This window comes from Pelobates fuscus, chromosome 6 (genome assembly GCF_036172605.1).
Source record: "Pelobates fuscus isolate aPelFus1 chromosome 6, aPelFus1.pri, whole genome shotgun sequence".
NCBI classification, from domain to species: domain Eukaryota; kingdom Metazoa; phylum Chordata; class Amphibia; order Anura; family Pelobatidae; genus Pelobates; species Pelobates fuscus.
Genome location: NC_086322.1, coordinates 277576392 through 277598006, shown reverse-complemented (window position 1 = coordinate 277598006; position 21615 = coordinate 277576392). Strand labels below are relative to the sequence as shown.

Genomic DNA, 21615 nt, shown 5'->3' with positions numbered 1-21615 from the left:
GGTATAATGATATTATTAAACCATGACGTAAATATTGGGAGAGATTTGGCAGTAAAATTTGCTGGATTCCTGGATCTCCCCCATACGGAAGTAAAAAAACCTCACCTCAATCCAAGATAAGAAAAAAGTGACCTTTATTCAAAAAGAGTGGACATGTGGCTAGGACATACAGGGGAGAGCAGAAAGACTACTACTGGCATGCTTCATGCCTACCAATACATCATTAAACATCTTGAAATAGATACTCTGTACATTTTTTGGTTTGATAGCTGAACAAAACCCCATACATCCCATATACCGCATGGCATTGTGCCGAGGAGTCACTCGGTAAATTTTCCACAATTCATACATTCCCCACAGTCAAGAGCAATATGAAGAAAATTCTGATGCTGACATGTCCCTTTTCATATTCCACAATTGTATCATTTGTAATGCTGAGGAACAAATTAATACCCTGGATATGTCAAGTCTGGGGTAGTCTACTGATTTACACTTCTAACTACCTTATTTCTTTTGTGTTATTTATCATGAAAAGTAATTGATTAGGATTCCCATCACTTCACTAAACCTATATTCAAATTTTATGTTATGACTGTCATTCACTGTTATGTTAAGCAATGCAATGATCTGTTACCCGATGGCCAAATTAACAATTCTACTGCTGGGAAGAATGTGTTTTGCTAGACATGAATTATTGGTCTTTTGATGTTGACACAACCCAAAACCTGTAAAATTGCTAAAGCAATAAAATTTTAACACAGCCTTCCCCACCTTTCCATATACGTTATGTCTCAAACACCATGACCAACCACTTACTGTTCAAGCTATTTTTTAGAGGATTGACAAGACATAGTTACCTGAGATAGATGCCTGTAAAATTCCTTTAAACAATAACTGGCTCCTACGTCACTTTTGATCTTCATATAAAAGAAGAATATGGATGAGAAACATCAAAATTCTCATTCTAATTTCTAAATCTCTCCAACAACACTATGGCTCACATGAAAAATCAGAAGTTTTCTTTATTTGAATGCCATATGTCAAATCATGGTGGCTACAGTCATGGTGGTCAAAATCGGAGTGGATTCACTGAAGGCCAGTCAGGAGTCACCAATGCATTCAACCATGAAGGAAGCCATACTTCTCATGTAGGATTCTACAGAAGCCATCAAGGAAGTTATCACAACTCTCATTATGGTGGATCGGCCAACTCCCAACAAGATGATTTCCGCACAATATACTTTGCAACCCCACAGCTTTCTAAATACAAATGTCAACGCAGGTCTCCAAGTGCCCATGAGCGATCAACACAAAAAGGGGAAAAACAAACTTCCATAGGTTACGTATATGGAGTGGGAAATGTACACAGTACCCATAAAAATGGAAATTACCTTAAAAGGTCTGTTGACCTTCATGGAAGTATGCATGATGGTTTGTTTCATATCAATGAGAAGGAAACTATGCAACTTTTGAATGACAGGCTGGCAACTTACATGGAGAAAGTTCAATCACTAGAACAGGGAAATTCTCAGCTGGAGAACAAAATCAATGATTGGTATACAAAAAATGCTCCCAGATCACTCCCTGACTCAAGACCATACCTCTCAACCATTCAAGACCTTCAGACTCAGGTAAAATAATGTTTCCTTAACAGAATTCTATCATAGAAACCCAGTGAGTATATCATACTTTTTTTTATATAAAAATACATGTGTGTGTGTGTGTGTGTTTATATACAACAGGAGGCATACAGTAATATCACAGGGAAATCCTGATTTCAGGTTGGTGATAATAAATATGTCAGTCATAAATCTGTGGTCTGTATGTATTTATGTGTGTGTGTGTGAATGCCAGTGTTTCAATATGTTCTATGATAATGTAGATCTAGTGCACATGAAATGTTGATGTGTGACTGAGAGAAGATAAAACACACTCTAAATGTGTATTATATTATCATAAACATGTTTTAAAAAAACAACAACTCTGAACGATTTTACTGTGAAAGGAGCACCAATGAGAAATAGAGTTAACAGAGAATGAAGCATATGTAGATCAAGGAGAACACATATAATATGCAACTGGAGTACACAAAAATAAATTACTGTGCATCTAAATTTCAGGGTTTAACATATGAAAAAATATGGAGCTTAGTAACAATCTATCAAATCAAATAATTTATTTGCAAACTGTTTTACAGATTATTGAAACCACAGTAAAAAATGGCAGTATCTCTCTTGAAGTAGACAATGCCAAATGGGCTGCCGATGATTTTAAGAACAAGTAAGTTGGTGAATGCAAAACTCCAGAAAATATGTGTTTGACATAGAGTGAGTACCTGTGCATTTTCACTAAGTATTTTCATTTCCCAAAGGTATGACATAGAACTGAGGCTGAAGGATAGTGTTGAAAGAGATGTGAAAGGTCTACGGCAAGCCTTGGCTTGGTTGAAAATGGAAACAAATGACCTGGAGATACAAGTCCAAAATCTGCAAGAAGAGGACCAGGAAATTAAAAAGAACCATGAACAGGTCATTTTTAACTCAATCTTTTGCTAAAATATGGATAAGCTGTAAGATAACTTTTTTAATTTTTAATTCTTGTTATCATTATAATTTAAGGAAGTCACCGCACTGAAATCTCAGATGGGACAGAGAGTTAACGTGGAAGTAGATGCAGCACCATCCAGAGATCTCAACAAAACATTGGATGAGATTAGACAGCAATATGAAAATCTAATGGAACGGAACCTCAAAGAAGTTGAAAGCATGTTCCTTGCAAGGGTAAACATATTTACTTTTTATATTTTATTGTTTTAGCAGTTTGAAATATGAGTAGTTGCTAGTTCTTAGGGGATTGTGTGTTCTATGTCCATTGCATTAGTTGCCATATCCCACTCTCATTCATGAGGACAGACTTATTGCATGCTTCTGATGATTTGTATCCTCTTCATGTTTGCCTAATACTTTGATGTACATTAGTACACATTTTTCCATGACTATGAATGTTTATTATTTTCCATTATTTAAAAAAAAAAAAATAATAATAATAATTGTTTGGTCATATGCTATGGATATATACAGTTAAGGCAAAGCAGTCAGTGCATATGCCATAATTAAATTATTTGTGTTAATAGATGCAGCCAAATACAGTATTTATGCATGTTTGGTGAGATGTACAAGATAAAACAGGAGATGTACTGGTTGCACAGTTAGAAAATGCAGAAATAAACAGGAAAGGGGGATATGTATTTTAGTGTATGCGTTCTCTTCTAAAAAGTGGTCTAAAGTATTAAGTGGGACAATCACCATGGAAACCAGTGGACGAATCAGGCATATTCCATTGGCGACTCTTCACTGTTTGCAGTACTTTTTAAAACACTTTCGGGCACCTCTTGCCTGCTTGTAACACTTATTTGCACTGCAAAAATAAAGAATACAAATAAAAAAAACAACACTTTGATAACTCCACCACATGGTGTTGTCATGGATAACTATGACCTGCCATGCAGAACTCAAGCAAACACATATAATAGAGTGTCTGGACTGAATGCAAAACAGAGCAGTACAGGATAACAGAATGTAGAATAAATGACAATATTAGTCAAAGTCAAGTACAGCAGATAGGAGATTGGTCAATGAAAAGCCACGGTCAGATTAGCAATGAACAGGAAATAAAGTGCCTTCGGATTCACCAAACAAATGGAAACCAGGACAGGGCACAGTACTGAACTAAAAAAGGGGATTATTTAGATTAAGCAGACAGCTATAGGTTCATTTCTCACATGTGATGCCAGCAGGTGTGTGTGAGTGGCCAGCGTGGCAATGCACGCACATTAGCATCATCTGTATTTTCCGAGAAGACAAAGCTTTTCAAAGGCTCTGGCGTGCAGCGGCCTGCATTGGTGAGAACGCCAGCAGTAAGGGCAACTGCCTGCAAGAAGGATGTGGACAGCGTTCTCTGTAAGTATAGTGGTCACCGTCACATGGAAATGAGCCGCCAGATCCCTGACTGGCTGAGAACTGTGGCAGATGTTTGTTCCTTCTTTAGCTCTTTGCCACAAAATAGCACCTGGTTTTGCCTTGATAACCCTTTTGTTTATATTTAGTGTTTTACCTCTTCAGCCTATTTTCTGTCTTCGAGAACCCCTGAAATATTTTATGGGTCTGGTTTATTTACAAGAATGTCCGTTTACAATGGTAAATGATATGATTCAACAAATTAGACTTTTTTACAATAAAAAATAATAAAGATAAAATGACCACCCCATGTGATTCTCATGATTATTGTTTGCTTCATTTGTTCATAGAGTGAAGACCTGAATCGTCAGGTGGTCTCTGCTTCCGAGCAACTCCAATCAGTGCAAACCGTTAATATTGACCTAAAACGCAAAGTACAGACCCTGGAAATTGATCTTGAAAGTCAGCGAAGCATGGTATTGTACTCTGCTCTCATATTATTAAACAATAACTATTTAATATATATATATATATATATATATAAAAAACTATAAATAATAATAAAAAAAATATCAGGCATAGTAATAATACTTCGAATACTGCCATACATATTTTAGGTTAATCCTTAATAAACTTGGCATACACAAAATTCTCATGCAAGAAGGGTGGCATATGAAGATTTTGTGGGAAGCATTCAGCAAATATGTGTGTTGTTGTTACTCTCTGTTTCATATCCCATTTCACTGCCAGGACACTTACCTACTTGGTTGAGATTTTGTGGATATTTTTGCACTTTCAGAATGCTGCCTCTTCATTTGCCACGTTTTCTGCCCATGCCCTGTTCTTTTAATTTCTGAATCTCCTCAATTCTGTTCTGTAATAGCATTAAATAGACCCTGCTTTGTGCAAACTGTGTGTATGTCAGGGCCAGCTTCAAGTAGATGTGAAAATGAAATGTGTGAATTGTGTGGAAGAATTTAGTAGCAAATGTACCTATTAATTACTAGAAGGTACACTTGTGCACGGTTAATGCACAAATTGTCCAAATTGATATGTTAAAATAAATTCAATTAATAGTTTCAGGCGATTTGTGATTCATCCATGTGACATTTAGGTTTAGATGAATTTCGCTTCAGGAACAATGATTCGGGAAAAACCTAGAGGATGGAAAAATTGACCAATCATAGTACTGCAAAATCTAAATAATATGTATACAGCAGTAAATTGCAGTATACTGACATGTGCATTTGTCCCACCATGTGGTACGTAAATCAAGTCCTACGTCCTTGATTTAATATTTGTGGACACGCTTTTCAAATGATTGTCATCTATTAGAAAAAACATTTCAGATGATTTATCTATAGAAATAACCACTGAAGTCCATGGAAATTCTCAAAGACAAATTATTTGTAAAGTTTTTCTAGCAGATTGTGATCATTCAAAAGCTTATCCAAATATAATAAACTGGGCCCAACTGAGAAGACGTAACCAAGAGAGGAAAAAGGAGGGACAGAAAACTATCTATATGTATTCATATAACAAACCATCAATCAACCTTTTTTTTAAATTACATCTATTATCTTTTTTTTTGGTATCACATACAGGACTCAGAATCATGAAACAAGCAAAATGGTTTCATCCAAATGCACCAGTCTACTTGGAAGGTCACTTCAGTGTCCACCAAGATGCTACAAACCGGTGTGAATGGCTACATTGTTAACAGCCACCAAGACATTCAATTTTATTGCCCACCACCTGTTGTGGTCATTTAATTAGTTTTTGTCTATTTAACACAGGGCTGATAGCATAAAAGTTTATTCCTTTTATGCTTCCCATAGCTTTCAACAATTTTAGTTACATTTGATGTTAAAGGATTTTCTCAAAAGAGTGAACAGAATCAATAGATCTATAGATAGTTTGTGTAATATACAGTAAGCTAATTTTTGTAAAATTTGCCTTCTGAACTGCCCCAAAAAACTAAAACCTTCTGTCCAATAATAGAACGCAGCTCTGGAAGATTCCTTGGCCGAGACCGAAGCCACTTACAGCTCCCAACTCCACCAGATCCAGAAAATGATTAACCAAATGGAAGCTGAGTTGTCCGAGATCAGATATGACATGGAACGCCAAAACTCTGAGTACAAAAAACTTATGGACCAGAAAACTCACTTGGAAATGGAGATCGCAACATACAAACGTCTACTAGAAGGAAACAATATCAAGGGCAAAAAGGAAAATGTAACTTTTTCAACGGCAGATAAAATGAAAAGGTATATCTCTTACACGTTTTCACATTGTAAAGCTTGATGGCTAATTAAAATGAATATTCTGTAAAGCTAATAGAAACTCTTTTTTTAGATAAGTATTTGATTTATTGCAGACTGCGGTTACATGAATAGTTTTTAAGGTCTGGTTTGCAACTATTTAATTTAAATATATATGTACATCTCCAAGAAAGTGCACTCCAGAGGACCATGTGATAATGCTCCTTATTGTGTAAAGCCACACATGTACAAACCGCCAATGTTTCAGTCCATATACCAGGAATTTTTTCAAGACTTGAAAAAAGTCCTGGTATATGGACTAAATGTTGTCCATGAAGTCCTCTGGAGTGCACTTTCTTGGAGTTATGTATTAAGGCTAGGAGTTGGCGTGAACAAGATGGGAGAGTGAGTGCCTGGACTTCTTAAAAAGAGCCTTTACTAAAACATGTCCAACAAAATCAACGTTTCGACCCTATAGTGTCACGAGCAGGCTGTATAAGAAAGCAAAATATAGATATATAGGTGCAGGTGAAATTTTACCATGTGGGAAAATAAATTAATTTGCATGAAATGCCCAATCTGTGACTTTTCCCAAGGCAACTTCCAAGATATATTACTCTAAATATATGTTAAAAATTTAGCCATACTATAACGATACAGATATATTTAATGAATTTTATTGTAGTTTAAGTTATATATGCATATAGTTACATTTATGTATATTTCATGAATAATGGTCAGATTCATTAGATGCTCTTATTCCAAATAGATCCTGTGCTAACTCTATGTATCATGTCTTTGCAGTAGCACTGTTTCTTTAAGTAACACTGATGAACAAGATAAGAAGATCTCCAGTGTAACCGAAGGTAAACACTTTTAAAGAATATTAAACTGTTTTGGTCAATAACTATAGAAGAGTTTGGGGTTATGTAGGATGGTAATCATCTTATTAAAGTTGTAAAAATATCTAAAACGTTACTGTAACAATAAAGTGCGTTGTTCTCCAGAAATGTATGATTTCAAAGTGAAAAAGTTTAAGCATACATTTACTACTTTAAAACATTTATGATGCATCCAATGCTATTTCAATAGGACAGGCTTCAATGATGTCAGGACTTTGTTCTGCAAGACTAATGAGATTAAAGAAACATTTTTTCTGATAATTTATAGTTTGTGAAGTTCTTATGATCGTGCATTCATAGTTTAGCATAATCTAGGCACGTGTTGCAGCTACACTTATAGATTTTCTAATAAGTGATACAATTGTGCTAAAAAGGAATGTGCATGAGCAAAACATTTTGTTCGGTTAGAAAATGTAGGTAAATAAAAAAATGTGTCTGCTTCGGCAATTCGGACCAATGGCATTCAGTTCAGTTTGGCACTTCGGAACTTTGGAACTTTGGCGCTTTGGAATTTCGGCACTTCGGAACTTTGGCACTTCGGAACTTTGGCACTTCGGAACTTCAGCACTTTGAACATTCGTAAGCATGCGAATGTCCAAATGGCATGAAATTTGTACGAATGTTTATTCGAAACAAAACTAATTGGACAGGGAATAGTGAAACTGGATTGGGTAAGCAAGCATTACATTGCACAAAAGGAATTAGCTTACTGGTAAAGATTCCTGTCATCATTCACATAATTTTCCCTCCCTCTCTCTAGTTTTGTCACTTTTCAGAAATCCAAATCACTTTGGCACTTCGGAGGTTCGGCACTTTGGAGCTTCAGCATTTCCAAAGTACCGAATTTCGTCACTTCGGGAACTTATGCGCTTCAGGACTTCGGCACTTCGGACATTCATAAGCATCCGAATGTCCGAATGGCATGAAATTCATACAAATGTACATTCGGAACTAAACGAATCGCACATGTCTAGTGCTAAATCGAGTTGTGCAAATTCAGAAATTGAGAACTTAAAGGGACACTACAGTCACCAGAACAACTACAGCTTAATGTATTTGTTCTAGTGAGTATAATCATTACCTTCAGACATTTTTATGCAAACACTGTTTTTTTAAAGAAAAGGCAGTGTCTACATTGCCCCCCTTACTCCTCAGATGGCCACTGGAGGTTCTTTCTGGGGCAGTGTTGCACAGTAGGCTCTGGAGATGCAGAAATGTTCTCATAGAGATGCATTGATTCAATGCATTTCAATCAGAAGTTGCTAATTGGTCAAAACGGTGTTTGATTCCGCCCCATCCTGCTTCCTTGCCGAATTCAACCAATCCAATGAATTGTAATTTTGCTGATGTCACCATGAAGGGTGGATCGGGGCAGGGCCAGCACTGGTCCTGGAAATAATGTATATGTTTCAACCCCTTCTAATGGGGCTAAGGAGGATTGCAAGTCACCTGAATGGTGGCTTTAACACTATAGGGTCAGAAATACATGTTTGTGTTCCTGACCCTATAGTGTTCCTTTAATTTATTCTTCAATTATCCATAGCTAAATATATCAGCCCTGTGTAAGGATACTAGATACTCGTGGGCATTCAAATACAGAGTTATTCACTAAAGTGAGAATTCAAAGAGAATATAAACAATTAAGGCTGATATAGCCAAACTGGAAACATTATCTAAACCAGATATGCTTTCATTTAAGCTGCTTTGGCCTTTTTTGAATTTGAAATTCCCTTTAAATTCCCTTTGAATACTCACTTTAGTTAATAACCCTGGTTGGGTTAAACATACATATAAGGATTGACAATTCCTTGGAAAAACTATGCAACCAGTCGGTAACTTTTTATATACAATATTAGTAGGTGGATACTGAGATTTATTTACTGTAAAGTGGTTTGGTGATAGATAAAGAAGAGGATTATATATTTTAGCTATTTTTGTTTAAATGTTACAATTCAGATGACAACTTTAACCCCTTAAGGACACATGACATGTCTGACACGTCATGATTCCCTTTTATTCCAGAAGTTTGGTCCTTAAGGGGTTAAACAATTTGCTATTTCGTGAATAAACCCTTCTGAACACAATTCTGATGTGTAAACTATATTTATAGAGTCTTGCATTACGCACAGGAATAAGGCTTGTTAAGAATTCCTTCTTATCATTTTTTTTTTAATCTTTCTCTTTGCGGCTTAGACATTTGTTTAAACTTAGACCATAACACCAATTGAATACATACATTTCATAGTTTACCTTAATGCCAATTGCTTTAATTTACATGAAGAAACAGTTATAAAATAATTTATAAAAAATAGTTTTGTTTTAAATATATTACATATATATTATTTATATGCCATATATTATATATGAATAATAATGTATTGATGATGCGTTATCTAGAGTTCCTGCACACTAATGCTCGAGGTAATTCAGAACCAGCTCCAGAGATCAAAATAGACCAAAACTGAAAAATGAAGAAATACTATATTATAAAAAATCAAACAAGAACAACAAATAAATGAAGGAATCTTCACTGAATTATCCACTAATCCCATAAAGAAGATAAGTTTGGAATGCCCGATTTAACTGTTCTGTATCCTTTACACCCTTATTTTCCTGTCTGTAATTCATAGAAGGTAAATGGTATGTGATAAATTAAATAAATCGTGGGACATGTGTTATCTTTCTACTTATGTTTGAAATTGCTCAACTTTTTGTAATGAGTAATAGCGTAATGGGCACGAGTAATTACTATGAGATATTGAAAAAAGATCGAGGAGTACTCCTAGTAGTCCAGGTTAAAATCTGCATTTATTTAGCCCTACTCAAGGCAATAAGAAAGTGGTGCATAGGTCAAATGGTTGTGGCTTTAGTGTCATCTTCATATAATAGGTAAATAGTACAAGGATTCAATGCTAAGTAACCTCTTAAAAGCTCTAAAACAATCTAAAAAATATGGTTATATTACCACAATACAATAAATCCAACTTAAAGGGTCACTATAGTCACTAGAACAACTACAGCTTGTCGTATTTGTTCTAATGAGTATAATCATGCCCTTCAGGTTTTTTGCAGTAAACCTGTCTTTCCAGAGAAAATGCAATATTTACATTACAGCCTAGTGATACCTCCACTGGCTACTCCTCAGATGGCTGCTTTCTAGGGTAGTGCTGCAGAGTAAGCAGCACTGCCATTCAGTGTATCCACCCTCTGCATGCAGACACTGAACTTTCCTCATAGAGATGGATTGATTCAATGCATCTCTATGAGGAGATGCTGATTGGCCAGGGCTGTGTTTGACTTGTGCTGGCTCTGCCCCTGATCTGCCTATTTGACAGGCTCAGCCAATCATATGTGAAAGCAATGTGATTAGCTCACAGAATCATTTCTGATTATATCAGCCAAGCATGTGGATCAGGGGCAGAGGCAGCAGCTGCAGACTTGCATACAAGTAAGATTTTACTATATTTAGGGAGTCAAGGGAGGGGTTGGGGGAAGGGTGTTTTTAACACTATAGAGTCAGGAAAACATGTTTGTGCTCCTGACCCTAGAGTGCTCCTTGAACTGTTGTTAAATCATTGAAAATTAGATTATGTTTTTTCGGAGTCAAAATTGCAAGAGGCCGTTGTATTTTTGTAACATTTTAGTAATTCATTGTTTTGGAATTTGTAAATAGATGTATCTACTTTAGCAAGGCCTTCCTGTTTTTCACTAAGAGTGAAATGACACATAGAGCACCAATAGAGTGATAATGTTACCCACGTAAATTAATGGTTCAAGATTTTGGTTGAATATGAACAATGGTGATGTTTGGACTGTATTGTCAATTATTGTGTGTATTAGCTATGGTACCTGTTTCTCTTTTCAATAAACTATTTGGGCAGAAGTATCCTGATGTTTTCTTTAATTTATTTCTTACTTAAAATTAATATGACTACCAATAAATGCTTAAAGTTGTATAGAATAAGCTAATTTTAGTTTGTAAAACGTATTTATATAATTAACTGCATGGCGCATTTCAGCAGTCATATACATGCACAATTAATTCATATAATATTAATGTAATATTATGAACGATAACCTACAGTGACAGATTTACAATCATATTTTATACAAATTATTAATACTACTACTACTAATAATAATGATAATAATAATAATAATAATAATAAATACACTCAGTTGGCATTTTATTTGGTACACACCTGTTTGTTACCTCCTTTATTATCAAGAGGTTTGCAAAAAAAAAAGAAACCCAGAGTAATATGTGTGTCCTGGGAAGTAATGTTTAAATTTATTTTTTTTGTTTATATCTTTATGAATAACTTTAAAAACAATTATTTACCAAATAATTAAGTTACAGACAAGGAAACAGTTTTGTGAATATATATATATATATATATATATATATATATATATATATATATATATATTGTAGAATTATATCTTTCCACATTGTCATGATGTTGCCCATACCATATCACCCTCATTGTAGCCATGTTGCTTCTCTGGACACACATACTAATACATGCACACGCATATATACAATGATAAATGCACATATACACACTATGATACACATACACATATACCCAGATATTCCAAGCACAATCACTGATACAACAGATGGGAAGAGAAACAGACACATATTCACTTCCACACCCAGACTCATATTATCAGGCACACACAGATATACAATGTCAGATACATATATACACACTCACACAGATACCAAAATACTCTGTCAGACAGATACACACACATACTTGATGACAGACACACACTGTCACACACTACCAGTAACACACACTGTCAGTCACATGCACACATATATTATTATTATTATTATTATTATTATTATTATTATTGCCATTTATATAGCGCCAACAGATTCCGTAGCGCTTTACAATATCATGAGAGGGGATTTAGATATAAATAGGACAATTACAAATAAACTTACAGGAACAATAGGTTGAAGAGGACCCTGCTCAATTGAGCTTACATTCTATAGGAGGTGGGGTGTACAACACATTAGGACAGGAATTTGCAATCAAATAAGGTGGGCTGCCCTTTAGGACAGGGCAAGAGACAGGTATGTGAGGTATTGGTTAGTCTTGGAGGCCATAAGCTTTCCTAAAGAGATGGGTTTTAAGGCACTTCTTAAAAGATGCAAGACTAGGGGAGAGTCTGATGGCGGTTGGCAGGCTATTCCATAGGAAGGGAGCCGCCCGCGAGAAGTCCTGCAAGCGCGAGTTGGCCGTACGAGTGCGGACAACAGACAGGAGGTGGGCACGGGCAGAGCGGAGAGACCGAGAAGGGACATACCTATGGATCTGTGAGGAGATATAAAAGGGGCTAGAGTTGTTCAGTGCTTTATAGGTGTGAATTAGTACCTTGAATTGACTCCTATAGCATACAGGAAGCCAATTTAAGGACTGGCAGAGGGGTGAGGTGTGAGAGAAACGACTAGAGAGGAAAATCAATCTAGCAGCAGCGTTCATTACGGACTGTAAGGGTGCAGTACGGCTATTGGGAAGACCAATCAGGAGAGGGTTACAATAATCCATGCGGGAAATTACTAGAGCATGGACAAGCTCCTTGGTAGTATCTGGTGCAAGAAAGGGGCGGATGCGGGCTATGTTTTTAAGATGGAATCTACAGGATTTGGCGACATGCTGGATGTGAGGCTCAAAGGTGAGACCAGAGTCAAGTATGACGCCAAGACAGCGCGCTTGCAAGGATGGACTGATGTTGGTACCACAAACTTGAAGGGAGAGCGAAAGAGGAGGATCAGTATTAGGAGGAGGAAAGACACAAACACTGTCACACACACATACACTGCCAGTAACACACTCTGTCAAGATACATACACACATATGCATGCTGACAGACAAACAAATACTTACACACATACAATGTTAGAAACACACACACTATGGTGTGCCATCAGACAGCCTCTCAAACACATGCTGCTTCCTTGCTTCATCATGATGTGTGGTGTAGCTTGACATAATAATGGAGCAGGGAAGAGTGTGCTAGTGTCTGCTGGCTTCTGTCAGGATTTATAGAACACCATACCAGCTCCCCATCAGCCTCAGCCACCCTCTGATTAACTCCTCCTGAGGGGTGGCTGTTTCTTTGATTTGCACAGCAGCTACCCTGCTCCCTCTAAATACAGGGACAGAGAGCAAATGAGCTGTGGCAGTTCTCTCCCCCTCCCAGCATTGTGAACCAGGAACAAAGGACCCATCCCACTGGACTGCAGTCTAATCAGAAAAATAAAATGGAGAGGCTGTAGCTATGCCCCTCCCCAGTAGCATAACCAACTCACTGAAAAAAGCAAAGGACAGGCAGCCATCTCCCTATAGTGATACCGGAGAAACTGACGGAAGCCAAGCACAGAGAGATGGACACAGGTTTCTTCAGGAAGGAAGAGATTCTTTATTCGGTTCACCGATCGGGACTCAGAGGGACTAATGTCACCAAAAACCAGCAAAGTCTGAGTCCTGATCATACAGTGTAGGTCCCTTATATAGGCATGTAGCTCCTCCCATAATCAGTTCAACCTACACATACTCTTATCTAATCAACCGAATAGAGACTAAAATCCTGTTTGACCACATGGCTTGCCCAGCACAATGGAGGAGGGGAAATACTCGTATATCCTGTATTCCTACTTATGCTCCTTACACTACTGATTGTATCTTAGCTACGTGTAACTGACTTAACTGGTACATCAACATATGCAAATGCACATACCATGTGGCAATCTTGTCCTAGTAAATTTATTTTTACTGAGATTCCACCACAATAGCAGCATTCTCATGTTAGTGTGAAATTAAAGGAGAGAGGTCCTCACTTCCCATCCCATCATGAGATTTTGCAGCTCCGAGCAGAAGAGTTTCTACAGAGAGTTGAACACATTCAGTCTGTATTCAGCTCTATGATGTTCACAGCATTTCAGCTGCTAGTGCATCTTTGCTGTAACTTTGAGGAGATATAAAAGGCATAATTTGCAAACAAAATTTGTTTGCACTAAATGAATTGTATTTGCAGTTAGGCAAATCATGTATATATGAATGCGGGGTATGAATGCATGCCTTGACAACTGTGTATACACAAGGGCCGAGGTGGATGGGTTCATTCTTTAATCAACCAATCATGTGTCAGCAAAACAATGCATAAAACCATGCAGACATGGTCATTTGTTATTCAAATAAAACCTCAGATTGGTGAAAAATGTTACTCTGACCATGAAATGATTGTTGGTACCACACATGGTGGTTTCAAAAACTGTTGATCTCAAGGGATATTCACACATATTAGTGTCTAGAATGTAAAAGAATGGTGCAAAAACATCTTGTGAGTAGCATTTTATTGCACAAGACACTTTTTTAATAAGAGAGGTCAGTGGAAAATGACCAGACGGTTTCGAGATGACAGGTGAACTTCAAGTTCTGTTGTGACATGCAGGTGGCAGGGTCACAATTGATGGATTTATCATGTCTTGTGCCAACTCTTTAGACTGGTAATGGTAGTGCTGGTTGGTGGAATATTTTCTTTGCACTTCTTAGTTGGAGCTCAATATACAGGAGAGTGCACCCTTTGGCGTTCATTATTCCCACCAATACAAAAAATCTCACTTTTTTGTGCATTATTGCTGTGGAATCCAATTAGGTCAATACTCCTTGAATCAGTTGTTTCAATTCAGTGTATAGAATGACAATGTGTGTCAGTTGAGGAAGTTGCAAAGCAGCTCAATTTAATGCCATGGGGGTAGTAGAATGCCTAAGATTGGTGGTAGGAAAGGAGGAAGCAAAGAAATATAGAAACATAGAATGTGAAGGCCGATAAGAACCATTTGGCCCATCTAGTCTGCCCAATTTTCTAAATACTTTCATTATTCCCTGACCTTGTCTTAGAGCTAGGATAGCCTTATGCCTATCTCACGCATGCTTAAACTCCTTTACTGTGTTAACCTCAACCACTTCAGCTGGAAGGCTATTCCTTGCATCCACTACCCTATCAGTAAAGTAATACTTCCTTAATTTTTTTTAAACCTTTGCCCCTCTAATTTAAGACTATGTCTTCTTCTTGTGGTAGTTTTTCTTCTTCATCTTAGGTAAATGGTGCATCAGGAGTAGTCTATGATAGACCTGATGAATGGTGAGGATAACATCTAGTAAATGGGTATTGAAATACATTTTGCCTCCCAAGAGTGTACCCAGTGCTCACTCTAAGTGCATGGAATTTTCAAAGGTGCCCTTTTCCTAACAGGAATCTAGAATCGTTTGTACCTCCCATTCTTCAAGTCCATCTCCTATAAAAGTAGAAAAGGCAAATCACAATCATTCACCCACGGTTTGAGGAGAGAAGCATGGAAAAGTGGATTGACACAATTTTAGATAGTCATTCACTGTAAATAACCAATGAAATTATGGGAATTTGTCCTGTGAACATAGGACCCAACTTTTGGGATCAACATATAAAGTTAAGATGTTTATTGAAGAGCCAGAACATTAGTCCTGAGGGAGTCAACTTGCTATAGTGGTTTATACTGTGACTCCACCAAAATTTGTATGAAAACTATTTTTGTTTCATACAAACTGATTGTAGTCTGTTTGCTCATTAGTTCTGTTCATTGCGGTCATTATTTCGGTATAGCAATTTCATTCAGATGAATGAAATTCCAATCAGTACTGCAATTGCATCTTGCACCCATTTAGTAGATAACTCCCTAAATTGGTACCCTTGTGGGATTGCCACATTTAAGAGTACCAAATTAGGGATTTATTTAGTAGATAGCTCCCTTATGGTCTCTTTATGGCAATCCCACAAGGATTAGGGAGTTATCTAAGAAAGCCCTTGGACTTTCAGACAACTTTACTAATAGTAAGAAAAAAATACTTAGCGTTAGTAAATAAGGAAGGATACATCCTCCCTCCTGCCACTACCTGCCCTGCTTCGAGTAGGTGCATGTCTGCTATACAGCGAGCAGTCAGTGGCTGCTCAGTGTTATTAAAAAAAAAATAGTGACTGGACAGTTATTGGTCCACCACCCTTGTTATTTAAGGCTCCCACCCACCACCAATGCTCCCACCCAATTCATTTTATCTTGTAGCACCCACCTGTAGGCACAGGTATGGGCTGGAGCGAAACACTAGATCCTCTGTTTATATCAATAGCCCTCACTCGCAGTGCATGGGTGGGAACTGGTGGAGGACAATAGATCCACCCCTCTTATTATTTAGGGGCCCACACACCTCAAATGGGTAGGGGCTTGGGGGGACAATAGGTCTACCTTCCTTGTTATTTAGGCCCTACCCCCACATGCTTCTAATTGATTGGGGCTGGGGGGGGCACTGTTTATTTTATTTAGAAGCCGCCATGTGACTGGAGGGGGACACTAAGGCCCCTATTTATTTTACTGGCCCCCACTCACAGAGCATGGCTGAAGATACGGGGGGGGGGAGGGGGAGGGTAATATTAACTAAAAACAACTAATAATTCTATTATGTCATCGCCCCACCATGACAAAATGTTTAACTTTTGTTGTCATTTGTATTCCTCCATTTGTCTTACAGACAAATTAACCAAACTTGGATCAAAACATGCTAGTCCAAAAATGCCCAAGTCTAGTAGTTACCATGTCACTATGACACTGACACTGTCCCCTGGTTAGGTGTGAAACTTTTTTGAATGGATGGCACAATCCAAGGGTGACTGGGGTGGCTGTGACCTGGATCCTCATTTTCAAAAATACATCCTTTCTGGGAAGACAGTAGAAGAATAAATATCTGAATAAATGAATATATATATATATATATATATATATATATATATATATATATATATATATATATATATATATATATTATGATATGCCTGTTATACCTGTACTGTATGGATGGTGACATGCAATTTTTAAAACCTGTAATGAATGGGTAAAAATGCACAGACAGAGCTAGAACAATCATGAAGTGGTATAGGTGGCTGCTATAGGGTGCACATGCCTGGGGGATACAATTTTCGGGTGATCAACTGGAAGGGAGCAAACAGCTCCTAGTCACATGTAGTGTGGACGAGTGGACCACGGTAGAGGATCTTCTGTATCCTGCACCAGGTCTGACAGGAAGCTGCTTACTGAGAGCAATGAACAACTTTCAGTCAGACTGGGTGGAGGATGCAGACAATCCTCTACTGCAGTCTGCATTACCACGCTACATGGAGGGATTTAATCAGGAGGGGGGGGAGACCACACATTCAGGGGAGAGAAAGAGACACACAAAAGGAGCAGGATGTGGAAAAAGAGACGCTCAGGGGGAAAGGGGAGAAAGAGAAACAAAGGGGCTGGTGAAGTGGGAAAAGAGACACACAGTGGGGTTTGGGGTAGAAAGAGACAAAGTGATGGGGAGAAAAAGACACACAGATGGGCTGGGGAGGGAAGAAAGAGACAGACAGAGAGGAAGGGGGGAAACAAGATGCACAAATAGGCTGAGAAAAAGAGACAGACAGAGGTGCTGGGGGGGGGAAATAAACAAAATAGGGTTGTAAGATACAAACCAGGGGGGGGGGGGAATACACACTAAAGGGGGATTTAAAACACAAAAGGTGAAGAAGGAACACAAAAGGGGGGTTTAGAGATACACAGGTGAAGTTGTATATTTTTTAGGGGGGCAGCAGAATGCATCTACACCTGTGTAGCCAACAATCCTTGAGATCACCTTCATATAGTCTAGATACCTAACTGTCTGACCATCATTTTCAGTATTTGACACAGTTTTAATAACAGCATCTAAAATAGCTGGTGCCCAGGACTGTAATTTCTACTCATCTCAAGCAGCCCTGGGACATATGTCTTAGTACTGCCTATACAATAAAATCATTTCGCACATTATTCTAACATGCTACACTACACAATTTAGATTTTGGAATTAATTTTGGTTCCGAACTGCAATTTAGCAAAATTTGAGGTTGAACGTTGAAAAACAAAAAAAAGCCGTTAATGACTATTTGTATGACCGGGGTGCTAGGATAGCCTCTGCGGAGCTGGGAATTTGCTTGCCATGTTACTGGACGCTCATGCGCAATGCTCATGCGTCCTTTTGAGGAGGTGACAAACCTAGTCAGTCGCACCGAAGGCACCATCAGCGACATCATACCATTTGTTTTCTTCCTGGAGCGTGCCCTGCGAAGAGTGCTGGATCAGGCCGTAGATGAGCGTGAAGAGGAAGAGGAAGAGTTGTGGTCACCATCACCACCAGAAACAGCCTTATCAGCATCACTTGCTGGACCTGCGGCAACGCTGGAAGAGGATTGTGAGGGAGAGGAGTCAGAGGAGGAATGTGGCTTTGAGGAGGAGGAGGAAGACCAACCACAACAGGCATCCCAGGGTGCTCGTTGTCACCTATCTGGTACCCGTGGTGTTGTACGTGGGTGGGGGGAAGAACATACCTCCAGTGAGATCACTGAGGACGAGGAACGGGACATGAGTAGCTCGGCATCCAACCTTGTGCAAATGGGGTCTTTCATGCTGTCGTGCCTGTTGAGGGACCCTCGTATAAAAAGGCTGAAGGAGAATGACCTGTAGTGGGTGTCCATGCTACTAGACCCCCGGTATCAGCAGAAAGTGCCTGAAATGTTACCGAATTACCGCAAGTCGGAAAGGATGCAGCAGTTCCAAAATAAATTAAAAATTATGCTTTACACAGCATATAAGGGTGATGTCACAGCACAATGGGAATCTAACAGGGGAAGAGGTGAAAGTAATCCTCCTCCTCTCACGACCACGCCGGCAAGGACAGGACGCTTTACAGACGTGTTGTTGATGGAGGACATGCAGAGCTTTTTAAGTCCTACGCATCGCCACAGCCCTTCGGTGTCCACCCTCAGAGAACGACTCGACCAACAGGTAGCAGACTACCTCGCCTTAACTGCAGATATCGACACTCTGAGGAGCGATGAACCCCTTGTCTACTGGGTGTGCAGGCTTGACCTGTGGCCTGAGCTATTCCCAATTTGCGATAGAACTTCTGGCCCGCCCTGCTTCAAGTGTCCTGTCAGAAAGGACCTTCAGTGCAGCAGGAGGTATTGTCACTGAGAAGAGAAGTCGCCTAGGTCAAAAAAGTCTAGATTACCTCACCTTTATTAAGATAAATGAGGGATGGATCCCGAAGGGACTGACAGTGGGCGATACATTCGACTAAAAAAGGCCTGATGAGGGGGACGTAACAGGGTATAAACTGATAAGAATAGTACTACTTAACACACCACTCCTAGCTGGTGGCACATTAGATTACACGCGCAGTGCCCCAAATTTTGAAGTAGGAGGACCAACCAAGCATCTTTTTCCATCTCCCGGTTCCTAAAATCAATGCCATATACACGTCCCCTGATAGGGGACGTAACAGGAATTAAACTGATACGAATAGTACTACTTAACACACCACTCCTATCTGGTGGCACATTAGATTGCACGCGCAGTGCCCCAAAGTTGAAGTAGGAGGACCAACCAAGCATATTTTTCCATCTCCCGGTTCTTAAAATCGATGCCATATACACGTCCCCTGATAGGGGACGTAACAGGGATTAAACTGTTAAGAATAGTACTACTTAACACACCACTCCTATCTGGTGGCACATTAGATTGCACGCGCAGTGCCCAAATTTGAAGTAGGAGGACCGACCAAGCATCTTTTTCCATCTCCCGGTTCCTAAAATCGATGCCATATACACGTCACCTGATAGGGGACGTAACAGGGATTAAACTGATAGGAATAGTACTACTTAACACACCATATAATAACGCAGAGAGAGGCAATGCAGAGAGAGGAGTCTGAAGAAGAGGAGTCAGAGGAGGAAGGTGGCGTTGAGGAGGTGGAAGACCAAACACAGCAGGCATCCCAGGGGGCTTGTTGTCGCCTTTCGGGGACCCTTGGTGTTGTACGTGGCTGGGTAGAGAAGGAGACCTTCAATGACATCAGTGAGGACAATGAATGGGACATGGCTAGCTTGGTATCCAACCTTGTGCAAATGGGGAGTTTGCGGTTGTGCAAATGGACTGTTTGTGGTTGTTTGCGGTGCGTTAAACGGAGAGTTTGGTCTGTCACTGTGAAGCGGGCGTAACCCTTAAACTACCTGATCGATACAACATCATACTTGATGTTTTAAAGCACGTTATTCCAAACAATTTAGGAATGTTAGGTGATTTATGCCCTTTATGGATTAAAACCAGACTCTGCATCAACTATGTAATTTTCCATGGGAGTTTTGCCATGGATCCCCCTCCGGCATGCCACAGTCCAGGTGTTAGTCCCCTTGAAACAACTTTTCCATCACTATTGTGGCCAGAAAGAGTCCCTGTGGGTTTTAAAATTCGCCTGCCTACTGACGTCTATGGCGGTTCGCCCGGTTCGCCCGTTCGCGAACATTTGCTGAAATTCGGAAAATGTTATGTTCGCGACATCTCTACAGCACACTGATTGGGCCATTTACATACCATTTTGGTCTTTCTGATTCAGTTTCCAAATCGACATTTGGTTAGTTTTTTCTTTTTTCTGAATTTTTCAGAATTTCCCACGATGCACTCGTCTACTACACATTAACTCCTACGTTACCCTAACACTATACATTGACCCCTACACAACTCATTAACCCCTACACTAACACTATACATTAACCCCTTTACTAATTATTAACCTCTACACTAATACTAATCATTAACCTCTACACTAATACTAATCATTAACCTCCACGCTACCCACTAACCTGTACACAAGGGCAGGGGTAGGCAACCTTCAACATTCCAGAAATTGTGGGCTACACATCTAATGCTCATAAACATAATGCTGGCAAAGTATCATGGAAGATGTAGTCCACAACACCTGGGATGCCGAAGGTTACTTACACCTGCACAAGAGGTTAATCACTAAACAGTAAATTCTACTGAACTGAAAGTCAAATTACGAAACTTAGGCTAACACAATTATTATACTTAACGTGTAACATAGTTCCAAATCAGCACCTTTTGTCTTGATTTAGAATTTTGCTGTTCAATTTTCTGTTTATTACAATATGCTATTTTTATAACCTGAAACATTTTAACAGCACATATTAAATGTCACAATTCCCTTATAGAAATTGCACCTTTTCTTTTAAGCCGAAATGAAACATGTCATGTCCTACCTTCTACAGAATCTTGTAAACAACAATTTGTAACTTGAAAACAAATACATCATTTCCTGGAAAAAATCATAAATCTATCAACGTATTAAGTATCATCCTGCAATTTTTTCTTCACCTCCAATTAATTCTTATCTTCAATTAAGTCAACTCTGACTCCGTTGGATAAATATTAACGCTTTGAGTGCCAAACGCTTGTCCAACACATTGACTTGTAAAAATATTAATTCAGTCTGTACTAATTAATTCAATAAATTGCCCCCAAAAATGGGAGATCAAAAGCAAAGGGAGGCAAAAAAAGTTTTTTGCCAGTTT

At 38.7% G+C, this 21615-nt stretch overlaps 1 protein-coding gene across 1 annotated transcript; it reads left to right on the top strand.

Moving 5' to 3' along the window:
- Positions 1 to 976: 976 nt before the first annotated feature.
- Positions 977 to 16801, top strand: LOC134566169 (keratin, type I cytoskeletal 19-like). The gene is made up of 8 exons (XM_063425872.1): positions 977 to 1631; positions 2198 to 2280; positions 2372 to 2528; positions 2619 to 2780; positions 4307 to 4432; positions 5958 to 6226; positions 7025 to 7086; positions 16704 to 16801. The coding sequence occupies exons 1-8, from the start codon at positions 993 to 995 to the stop codon at positions 16799 to 16801; spliced, it is 1596 nt and encodes a 531-aa protein (XP_063281942.1). The 5' UTR covers positions 977 to 992.
- Positions 16802 to 21615: the final 4814 nt, after the last annotated feature.